The sequence below is a fragment of the Euprymna scolopes genome, chromosome 16 (genome assembly GCF_053919585.1).
Source record: "Euprymna scolopes isolate OS-2025 chromosome 16, ASM5391958v1, whole genome shotgun sequence".
Taxonomy (NCBI): domain Eukaryota; kingdom Metazoa; phylum Mollusca; class Cephalopoda; order Sepiida; family Sepiolidae; genus Euprymna; species Euprymna scolopes.
The window spans coordinates 117,961,426-117,974,093 of NC_136497.1; the positions used below are offsets into that span (position 1 = coordinate 117,961,426).

The 12,668-nt window shown below is 37.3% G+C and overlaps 1 protein-coding gene across 1 annotated transcript; it reads right to left on the reverse strand.

Annotated features, from left to right (window-relative positions):
- Positions 1–1,271: 1,271 nt before the first annotated feature.
- LOC145296224 (histone-lysine N-methyltransferase SETMAR-like) lies at positions 1,272–1,673 on the reverse strand. The gene has a single exon (XM_080142438.1). The coding sequence runs from the start codon at positions 1,671–1,673 to the stop codon at positions 1,272–1,274; it is 402 nt and encodes a 133-aa protein (XP_079998564.1).
- Positions 1,674–12,668: the final 10,995 nt, after the last annotated feature.

The window sequence follows — 12,668 nt, forward strand, 5'->3', positions numbered from 1 at the left end:
AGTAAGCTTGGATATATTTAGCTGTGGAAGCTTGATCATTATATTATGTGTGTACATCATTACTACCTAGAACAAGAACGTCACAATACATAGCTTTAGCAAGGGTTTTTTCTTCCGGAAAACATCAGCAACTCAAATATCGATTTTGTGATGAATTTGTACATTTTCTAGTTCAAAATTGATCTATAAAAAAGCGTTGCATTAGAATGCGGTTTTTTGAAGACTGTATAATTTTTTTACTTTTTTCTAGCTTCATTGTTTCTGTGGAAATATGTTATTGAAGAATAGCCCACCGGTAATTTTATATACGGAACCTTTCGGCTTGTGATGTTTGGCTGTATAAAATGCTGAGTTGCTCAAAACTCGCTGTTTTTGTTCACCGAATTATTTCGATAATAGGTTATCGAATATATACACATTCATATCTATCTAAATATATATATATATTTAGATATATATATATACATATATATGTATATATATATATATATATATATATATGAAACAAAATGTTACAATATTACCAGACACATAAAGTGTGTGTGTAATTTCATAAAAGTCGGTCGAGTAGTTTCGTCAAAGGTAACAAACTTACACGCATCCACAAAACTCCTTTTATATAATAGTATATATCAGGTCATCCGATATGTTCTGTTCGAATTTATGAATAAATAAAAAGCTACCGAAATGTTACATCTTATTAAAGATATAATCGTCAATATGCTTTCGCATATTTTAATAAACTTGTTAATAGATGGAAGGACGTCATAGTCTATACTATGACGTCCTTCCATCTATTAACAAGTTTATTAATTCCGTCACTATCAAATCCTTTTGGTTTTTATTCGAAAAAGGCAAAAATGTCAGTTTCAGCATCTTTTTACGTAACAAAAGATGTCCCCTCCAAGCGATTGTGTATACTACGAAAAAAATTAGTAGTCGGGAGGAGCAAGGTCAAGAGAATAAGTTGGATGAAGAATTTTCTCCAACTAAGTTCTTCGATCTTTTGTAAGGTGATTCTTGATGTGTTGAGTCGTCAATTGTCCTGATGACACATGACATCTATTTTGATTATTGTGAGCAGGTCCTTTTTTTCATGAAATCTTGGGCTAAATGTCCTAATGACTGGCAATAGATTTGAGCATTAATCTTTCAACGGTGGTAATAATTCAAAGAATATTATGTCTGAGCAATACCACCAAATTGGAAATAAACCTTATTTCCAATAAATTCGCTTTTAAACTTTGGCTGAGATCTTACCCCTTTAACAATCAGTTGTCTACGAAGCTTAACATTTCGAGAAAAAATTCTTCGTCACCAATCACAAGTCTATCAAAAAAAGATGAAACAAGTTGGGGAGAATAGAGTGAAGAGCAAACGTCGACACGGGATTTCGAATTGTTTTCAGACAATTCACGAGGCACCCATTTTCCAAGTTTAGGAACTTTTCCAGGATGTTGAAGATGACGATGAATTTTACTATGGTTTGAATTCAGTTTTGTTCCCAATGCATACATTGATGAAGCAGGATTTTCTTCAAGAACTGCGTCAAAAAACCTATCGTCAAACTTAACTGGACGTCCGGTTCGATCTTCAACATTAACACATTTTTCCATAAACTGAGTGATTATTTCTAGCCGTTTCAGCTGCTGAGTTTCCCTTCGTGAACTCATATAGCATTAGATGCCTGAAATGTAATCAATCACATTTACATTTTATCATTCTGTAAAAAAAAAACTGTTAAAATGCATTTAAACATAAAAATGTAAAACATTGCACAATATACACAATATGTGAAAGCTTTCATTCAATTTAAAAACAAATGGTAAAAATCCCGACAGAAATTATGGGAAGATCTGATATCTCTCTTCCTCTCTCTCTCTCTCTCTCTCTCTCTCTCTATATATATATATATATATATATATATATATATATATATATATATATATATATATACTCAGCGATATTTTTATGGTAACTGTCGTATAAATATAAAAACGAGATTCGGGAGTCTTTATCTTTACCTTTTTGGAAAGAACCTTCGAAACCGATTTATTTATTGCCTGTCTGGGAAAGATAGACAGCCAAGAATGAGAGAAAATGAGAGAGAGAAAGGGAAACATGAGAGGGACAAAACTGTCAAATGGGGCAAATTATTCTGGTCTGGTTCATGTGTTGAATAATTGATAGCGTAAAAGGTGAACAGAGAAAATGAGAAGTGACACAGTCGGTTTTCTTGTCTTGCTTCATCTTCATTTATTTTTCTGGATGTGCTCACACATTCCTAGAAGAGGCTTTGGCTGTCAGTCGAGAGTTTTTTTCGATGCGTTACTATTCTAGCAAAGAATCATTTCCATTTAAAACGATGCAATTTAAAGTAGTTCCTCTCTTTAAATATATAAAAGGAAAACAGTGAGTCTTAATATGGCGGTAAAGCTCCGTTAATTCCACATGTCATTAAAATTTGATCCACTCTGATAACTTCTATGATAATTACTCTAAAGCTTAAAATGGTGCTTCATTTTTTCGTTTCTTTTAATGGTTAAACTGCATCTTAGGGATGTTTTACATATAAGTAATACTATTTCGATCGATACGCATGCAGGTAAACTGTGGGCTTGCATTTCTCTCATTACTCCTTATTTCTTTACGCTATACACCTTTTGCTCAAAATTTACTGACAGTAGACTGCCAATATTTCTGTCACTTGTTTACCACAAACTAGAATGGGACTTTCGTATTGGCAACGTTGATGACAAAATGACAACTGCTATCGTGTGTCATAAAAAACTGACGTACACAATATGAGAGCGAGAGAGGAATATTATTGAATAGCACAGAATATCTTGTTTACTTAGATTTTCGATTTCCGGATAATCTATTGAGTAATGCTGTCGAATTAATGTATATAGAATCTCACGGCTTTCTTTTCCTTTATCTTCCTTTTAAATTGTTTCTGCGAGTATTTCCTACTGATTCCTTCTATCGCCGCCAGACGGTGTATTGGTCGTCTATTCATGTATTATGCATTCCTACTGTGCGTGTTTAAGTTTTCCTTTTGAACACACATGGGGTATGAGAACACATATGAAGAATATGATCACGTTGTAAACGCGTGGTTCCTTAAATCTTACACTATTATTAAATTCCAACGCCCTTTCTCTTTCTTTCTCCATCACTCTCTCTCTCTCTCTCTTTATACACACACGCACACACACATACATATATATAAGCGAGATAAGACACTGATAGAACTCAGACGAAAAATCCTGATGGATATTACTTGAAGTAATACTTTCAAGGAGATCTTAGCCAAAAAGGAAAAGCTCAATTTTTAAGAATAGAGCAATATATAAGTTTCGTGGCTCAATTTTAACTTCTGAAAAAAAAAAGCATATACAGACATATATTGGATTTAATAATTTATTGCCTGACAAAGGAATATATACGCTCTAATATAGGAATTATTTAAAGTGATTCCTAAGAAGACGTGGAGTATTACTGAAAGATCACAGATTTATAGAATCGACTTTTTTTTCTTTTATTATTTTTCTACTGAATCATTTTCGCATATTTGAATTTATAATAATTTACTATGGTATGAATTTAGCTGAAGTGCGATTTATCAGATCACCAATCTCCACAACTTCTGTAGTATATTTATCTAATTATGTTTTAATATATTATTTTTTATGATATTTAAAATTTTAGGTAATATCTACGTGGCATGTTATTTGCATTAGTTGTTGAGATTATACATATACACGATACCATATTTGGCTTGTATAAATTTTCCATGGGATAATGTTCTGTGATATTTTAAATTTCTTATTGATTTTGAAATGAAACGTACGTATGTAATAATGTTTACATCTGAAATGCGTTGATTAACAGATCGCCAGTATACACCAGCACTCTTCTTTTTAGTTATTATATTTCTACTGAATCATTTTTAGAAATTATGTTAGGTTATTGTAACATAAACGGCACCCATCTAAATTCGTGTATAAATTTCGTGTTTGTGACGTGTCCTTAATGCGTTATTAATGTCTTTAGTTTTTCTTCATTTCTAAGCCGTAATAGTGAAATCAGAATTCAAGGCGCATCCTTTACTCCCATCAACGCTACACATATTCGATAAATTCTTGGCAATCAACCGAACAACAAATGTGGTGGTCGATCTGTCTCTTCAACACGGTCTATACTCGTCTCTGGCTTTACAGACTAGCTTTTCCTCTCATAGGTAGCAAAATAATTTATTTTCACATCCCAAGCCTTACACAGTTTTTCATCATTTACCTTCAATTATATTACTAATACTTTGTGGGACAAGCAACGTCTTTTTATTCTATTTATAGTGGTCAGCACTCTATTTTCCAAAGTACCTGGGCATATATTTCATTCTCACTCTTATATTCTCTTGAGTGATTCGCAATATACTGGCCACGTTTGCCATTGCTTCTCTGATCCCCTTGCATTTTATGAAAACATCATCATATCCCTATCTTGTCTACTTCTCCCATTAGATAGATAGAGAGATCGAGATATACAGATAGCTAGATCGATAGATAAACAGCTACACATTTATATATACAACTTAATCTGTTCTACCTATTCCATAACAATTATCCTAATTTCGATACAAAACGGAAGTGCGTGATGAATTTGTACATGTTTGTCTTCCACATGCAAGCAAAATATAATGAACAATCAAAATGATTTCATGAGTGAGCAGTTAAACATAACGTATCCAGAGCGTTACTAAAGACATACAACAATATTAACGAGGTTTCCAGAGTACTACTAAACCACAGAGTCTAAACCCCTAAAAGATAAGGTTCTGTATACGAACCTGTACCATACCGAATGGTGAGATCCCAGTTTGTGGATTATGGGAAGTGTGAAAGTCATTTTATTCGTCACTGCTCCCAGGTTCGCTCTAACCCGGAGTGGTAGTACATTTAAGGTCTCAACTACAGATTTAATAGAAACCATCGGAAAAATAGAATTCCATCGTTATTCAGTAGCCTTGATTGGTATAATAATTTGTAAACGTTTTTCTAATGTTGAGACACCGAATGTAATCACCAACCAACAATATGGAAGTAAAAACTACATTTAGAAATATATACAACGGTATATAAAAACAGATTTACGGAACTGATAATGAACTCATATAAAATGTCTGGACTGCAATAGAAACACGTGATACACTGTCGATCGGGCGTCAGAATATGCTTACTATTGCCTCCAGAGAGATATGTCCCTCTTACTCTAAAGAGGCTACCTCTTGGCCGTGGGTGGTGATCCGTAATGCTCGAGGACGAGATTCTGGTCGCTGCGCAGCCCATGATCCAGTAAGTACAGAGACTATATTAATACTTAACTTTGGCCCTTACTGAGCTTAACTGGCGGTCGGAGAGGCCCAATCCGACCAATCGTCTGGCTATGTTCGCCCTTTCTCAAATATATATTTTGGAATCAGGGCAATAGAAATAGGGTAAATATGTCTCCAAGTGAGTAATTATGTTTGGAATGAAAGCCAGGATTAGAATCTTGAAGTATCAGTCATTAGCCTGATTATATTGGTCATGTAGCCCTAGTGTTACTAGGCGAATGAGATTCCACTTAGGTGCATACCCTCATGGGGCTTCAAGCTGGGCGAGAAGCAGAAAAAAATAATACGGCATTAAACAGCAAATCATAAGTAAAGTCATAAAATACAGTAAAAGACTACATCCAGAATATTATATGTATACAGAAACAGAGTGCTTCACGGAGGAGATAACAACCTACTATTAAACATACATAGTTGTTGCATTGCGGGATGACAAACCTATCATCAAATGTTTATCTTTTGTAATAGAAAAATATCTCACAGCTAACGTGGCTCCATGATCACTCAAAACAGCTACCTTGATAGTAGATACAGAACTATTGCTAAGAAGCACCACACTATACAACATAAAGATAAAAGTTTACCCCTATATATCTGCCAAGACATCAAACCGAGTAGGGAAAAGTCCACAATTGAATAATTGGATAAGTGCGCACTAGATGAAACTTAAAACAACTTGAAACAAAAGTAAAAAGAGGCACTATAAACAAAAACAGTCCAGAAATAATATCTAACACATACATCCTCACATTTAATTCTCCTGAACTTCCAACCGAAATTAATATCGAGTATATATTTACTAAAGTGGAAAGTCGAATCAACTTGCATGTAACAACCAGGGTTGCGGAGTCGGACTCGGGGTCGGAGGTTTTCTAAGAGTATAAGGAGTCGGAGTCGGAATTTTTTATTCGACTCCGACTCATTAAGTCCAAGGAATTTATTTTTTTTACATGGTTTTGCTGTTTGGTTTTACCAGTTTTTTTTTTAAATTACATTTTCTAATCAAATCAGGCACGTTACCACTTTGATAAAGTGGCTACTATCAGGGGCCTTAGTTTCAGGGATACTATGTAGTGAGTTTAGCAGCAAGATGTCGGTAAACGTTACACTTGAACTTCTGCATGTCAGTACAGTTCGGGAAGCAGGAACCCGGAAGAGAATTCCAAAATCTAGCAGTTCTGGGGAAGAAGTTATTAGACTAAAATGCTTGCTTACATCCGGGGATCTCTATTATGTAGCGGTTGCACGTCGCTGCTTGTCGGGTTTGTCGGGGTATTTTATCGAGGGAGTACAAGACCTTGCAGTTCGTCAGAGAATCTATCATTAAAATACTTGTAAAATAAGCAGAGGAGTGCAAAATTTAATCGATGGGACAGGGTCTGAAGCTTAGATAACTGTTCAGGACCTATCAGGTTTGCAAGTCTCTTTTAAACACTGTCGAGGAGCGAGAAACTAGTTGCAGGTGCACCAGTCCAAACGTGACAGCAGTACTCGATACATGGGTGAATTGTGGCTTTGTAAAAATACAGGGTACTTTCAGGCGTGAGTAACTTTCTAGCACGGTAAAGAGATCCTACCTTCCAGCCTTGGAAATGAGCTCAACGTATTTAGTCCAACATGTTCCATGTGAAAGTTAGGCGAAGTTCTTTCAGGTAATGTATATTTAGTCATAGCTATTAATGGTTGGTAAAGTTTCGTGTAATTATTAAAGGAAACGAGCTTTGTCGTGGCATCTTTGAATGTTACCATCTATTGCTGACCCAATTCCCTTACAGACTGAAGGTCTTCTCTAGGTTTTTCGCATTGTCTTAGATATGTACTTGGTAGTTTTCCCCACGTGCCTGCTATAGAGCGTGTTGCAAATTTATCCATGTCAAAGATAATTTTATCAGGTAAGGATCGATTCTTGAGGTGCACCTGCAATTATATCATATAATTTGGATATACACCAATCGAGGACAACCTGACCTCTTCTCTCATTTACGAAGGATCTAATTATGGTAAGCATTCATCCAGTAATATCATATTTTTTTACAAGGTTGTCACCACTTATCAAGGCCCGGAAGCCACTCAGGGATAAGGGTTATTGTAAGTACAGTACATAAGTGTAGAGATTTAATAAAGTGTCTACTTAAGGGGGCGGTTTATCAAGAATTAGTTTAGATTGAACTTCAAGACATCCAGGTTGTAGTCAGGTCGGAAGCAGGCAGACGGAACAGCGTTCCACATGCGTGCAGTTTAAGAAAGAAACTTTGTTCATGGAATCTACGTTTTGATTTAAGCAGAGATAAAGAGTGGGGAAAGTTTTTGACAGTGGATTCAGCTAGACGGGTGTTTTTCGTAAAAGATTGGCGAGGGGGCCATATATTGGAGTTAAGACGAGCACCTCCCATGGAAATAACGATAAAACAAAGATAGACTCGCAACGTCTCTTCTGTGGGAGAGCGATTGCAGGGAAGAGAAAAGGGCACTGCCTACTAAGCCACGAAGTCTGTTTTTTACTCTGTCAAGGCAGGATAGATTGTTTTGGAAGTACTTTGCTTTTATATTGATAGAAAATTGCATCAGTAGTGAGATATCTTCTGGAGCGGTAGAAGGATCCCACCATCTTTCCAGCAACCTTGACAACAGGCCTGGTGTGCGTGTCCCATTTCAGATCAGGAGTAAAGGGCAAGCCCAGAAACTGTCGAAATATGGGACTTCTCCTAGATGAGAGCCATTCAGTTCAATCGATGCCAGATGGGGATCAGAGCGTTAATGATGTAAAGATAGGAGTGTGGTTTTAGATGCATTAAAGGTAACCAGCTACGTCTTCCCCTACTGAACCACGCGCTCGAGATCAGAGGAGAGAAAACCTGAGAGAACTTTGTCATTTACAGTCTTTGATGTGTTGCCGTAGATGGCCGTGCCATTAGCATAAATGTCAACAAATGATTTAAGTATGTGTTTGGGGAGATCTTTGTTGTAGATCAGGAAGAGGATTGACCCTTGAGGGACTCCAGCATTAATACTGCAGGTCTCTGATTTTTGCCTATCGCCCACTACTCTTATGAGCCTATCAGGGAGAAATGATTTTATGATAGAAAAACATTTCCAGTTATACCGTAGCTAGACATCTTTTGAATTAGGTCCTTATGCCATAACTTGTCGAGGGCCTGTGATATGTCAATAGCTATTGCCCTAGAAAGGAAGTCTTAGTCAAGAGATTCGCTACTCCTATGTAGATATAGCCGTTAGCACATCTGCGGTAGATCTTGCAGAACATAAACCACATTGCGTGCCACTAAGAAGGTTATTCCTGCTGAGGTGGTTGACTATTTCTCAATTTAATATGCATTCCAGCAACTTACTCATAACACACAGGAAACTTATTAGTCTGCACTGAGAGGGAGAGTACTAATCACCTGAGTTCTTAAATAGAGGGATTACTGATGAGGCTGCCAGGGTGTTCAAAATCACTTCTCCTTAAGGCAACGCTTCAAGAGTTTCGTAAGTATGGGAGCAAGTTCTGATTGAAGCATTTTTAATACTACAATTGGGATGCCGCCAGGGCCAGTTGATTTACTGGAATAAAGGTTCTTGATTAGCTTGGCGACCTCATGCACAGATATTTGTATGTTACCTCGCGTGTTCTGTGTTATAGGAGGAAATATGGGGGTTTGATGGCCTTCGTCTCATAGGGTAGAATTAGCTGCAAAGTTCTTTGCAAATTGTTTGTCCTTGTCTGATGCTGACAAGATGGTCTCTGGTCCATTGATAATGGTTGGGATAGAACGCCCACTTCTGTTCATGATCCTATTTGAGAACCAAGCCGATGATCAGCTACTTTGGATTTAACAGACTGGGCATATAGTTCTCTTGCATTTTTATTACTATTTTACAGTGGTTGCTGACGGTCCTGAAAGCAGCTTTAGTCTCAGTGCATCTATTACTGTGGTAGGTGTGGAAAAAGTAATTTCTGTGCGCGATGGAATCTACACATTCTGGGGAGAACCCTGGCTTGTTGTTAGGTTCTTGTTGGAATCTTTTAGATGGTATGAATCAGTATATGCCTACAATTGACCATTCGGTCAGGTCTGATACTATAGAGGACACATCTTTTGAAACATGGACTTCAGAAGTAGATCAGATATGAATGTACGGAAACTATTCTAGTCAGCCATGGAGTATCGGTATACAGTACGGTGGAGGGGTACGTCTGGGGACTTATTTACATTTTATTTTCATGAGAAGACCATCGTGCCATACCCTGTCAAATGCCTTATATATATATATATATATAATATGCTACTGCCCTCCCCTCCCCTGCCTTATCCAATGCTTGCTATATATGTTCAGGGATTACAGTAAGATTATATGCAGTAGAACGGCCTTGCCTAAATCCATATTGATGGTCAAGCAGAAGTTTAGCAGCTGTAAGCTTGTGGACTAGAACTTTATTAATTAAAGTCTCAAATAGTTTGGCGAAAAGCAGGAGGAGGTGATTGGGCAATAATTTAATTTGTCAGTTCGTTCGCAGAGGTTTTAAAATCGGGTACCACAGACGCACTATTCCAGCTGTCAGGAAAACAAGTTCTGGTACGACATTTGTTACAGTGTTTAGAGAGAAATGGAACAACATCAGCGGAGCATTTTTAATAGCACAGCCGGGATGATATCAGGCCCATATGCTTTTGAGGAGTCTAGTTTTTTTTTGTGATATTATATACTTAAGAAGGGGTGATTTTCAGATCATCTAGTGTAGTTTCTGTCCACAGAGGAAACTCAGGGAGGAAATGGTTGCTCAAGGTAGAGTTTGAGTGAAAAAAATGGGCAAACATTTTAGCTTTCTCACTTTTTGTGCAAACAACCTCACGATTGTTGGATAGTGGGGAATGTATTGATTGCCCATTATTTACTACACTGTTGTAGATTTTCCAAAAATCATGAATTCCTAATTTCTGCCCTTCAATGCGTTTCCTGGTGGTTTCAGTATGTCCACTCTTAGCTGTTGCTCCTTCTTTCTTACAATTACTTCTAGTTTCTATATACTTTGTCCGTTTGCACATGATTTCTGCTGGATAAATCTATGGTGTGCATGTTGCCTCCGAGAAATGGTAACTGCGCAAGTAGAAGTAAACCATTATGGATGGGGTTTGCTAAAGAACTTCCATGTATGAACATGTGCTTCAATCGCTGCTTTGAACCATTCAGTAGTCTCATTTGTGCACTATTCTGCAGGAAGAGAAAAGATATTTCCCCATGGGGCGATCTCTAATGCTATGCCAGTCAACCTTATTTTAGTACGTTGTCGTTTTGAGCAATGGCTCTTAAAATTTGCTTCGAGAGTTTAGAGTGACTCTATCATTAGCACAGCATTATCAGCATTCCTAAGTGGGCAATCAGCATTTGTTACACAATCCTCTGGATATCGTCAGAAAGAGATCAATAAGGGAGGTGTGCTGATCCTGACGATCTGGGAAACTGGTCGGGAATGTTACTGTCTGTGTCAAGGAATGGAATATAGAAAAGTTATGGGTGATGCTACTAGCTGTGTCTGTGTGCTTTGAAAAGCAACGCAAATTTCTGTGGTGACCGTTATAGTCACTAAATATATGCATTTCGGTGCTAGTGTGAAAGGAGAGTGCTACATCTATGCTATCAGAGAAATGATTGATTATAATACAGTCCTGGGTTGAAAGAGAGCAATAAAAAATACAGGTAGCTTACGCCATGTTGTAAATTAAGTTGAAAGCACATGAAGGCCTGGTTACCGGATTCTAATTTAGATTTCCTAGAAATGGGGAGGGTGTTACAAAGACCCAAAGTCCATTACTATAAAAGCCCTTACAACACGCAGCAGATAACCAGCAATGTTAAAGATGTTAGAGGGGATGGAGGAGTGCAAGTTAGTGTCACTTAGTGCTAAGATATCCGGGGAATTTGCTAGGAGAAATGATTCTACATCATCTTAGTCAGATCTAAGTCCTCGGATATGTGTAAATGCAAGCCTCAAGGAGGTGGCGTGTGTCTGGTTTGAACATTTTTTTAGATTGAGCTGTCATTTCATTCTATTTGATAATTTCAGATCTAGATTGAGGTGCTAAACAAAAGTGATGTGCATAGCCATCATCATGCAACACGAGTAAATCATCAGCCGGCTCCTCATCAACAAGAATGTGGCCTCGGGAATGTCCACCAGAAATGAGTTCAGGGTTTCTTTTCATGCGCGAAATGGCACTACAATTATACGGATATTAAACTACTGATGATAGAACAGCCGCTATCAAGAGTTAGGTTTCCCGTACTGTCAGCTGGAAACAGCAACCAGCAACTGTCAAACTGGCACCATCAAAACTGTCCGACAGGAATGCCCCACTCGAATCATGTAATCATATATGGTAAATAAAAACCTCCAAGATGCCCAGGTATAGGCGACGGGAATAAGGCAAACGTGGGGGAAAGGTATTCCTTGCCCCACTCACGAAACAAGCGTTTCTAATGGGTCCTTGTGGCCACATCTCTGCTCCTGGCTAATATACAAAGAAGGAGTATAGATAGGCAGAGCCTAACTACTCCTTAAGCAGTTTAGGTGTGTAAAACGGTGATTGGATCAAGTCATCCAGGAATGAGGAGGCCTCCTTCCCCTATTTGGTGCCAAGACGTACGAGATCAGTGGCGCAGGTTTACAAATCAGAGTTTTCCTTATCCTAAATGGATGACCTAACCAGATCTACTGCTCCATCAGCACTGAGATGGGGTTCCCTGCACCTGGTTTTAAAGCCAAGTATTTCTTTGCTCCCGCATGGATAGTTAGAATTGAAATAGTTAGTATCAAAGAATTAGTACCAGCTTTGAAGTTACACTACTCAGAATAGGATTAAGATTGGTTGCGTTTTTAAGGAGGTATGTATGAGTGTTGGGTGTACATAAACGGTGAATATCTACTAGAGTTAAGAAAAAATCAAATATGGTTTGTGTGTTAGTGACTAATTGGAACATTATAGTGTAAGGGTTACGGTTTATTTCGAAATATGCTTTAGGTGTTAGTTTTCCAGTAAAATAGTCACTAGTACTTTATCTCATCTAATGAAAGAAATATATAGTTGCTACTTAATATAGATAATCTGGGGACAAACTGTGGCTATTAATTATATATTTTATATATATATTCTATAGAGTATAAATGTAGGTTAAGCTAACGCATCCCTTAGCAATGGAAATCCATAGATATTTAGTATTTATCGATTTTGTAAAGGTCAACCAACTAAAGTTTATGACCGGAAGCTAA

Bases quoted from the DNA above. Each gene is read 5' to 3' on its own strand.
- LOC145296224 (XM_080142438.1), bottom strand. From the start codon at position 1,673: ATGAGTTCACGAAGGGAAACTCAGCAGCTGAAACGGCTAGAAATAATC.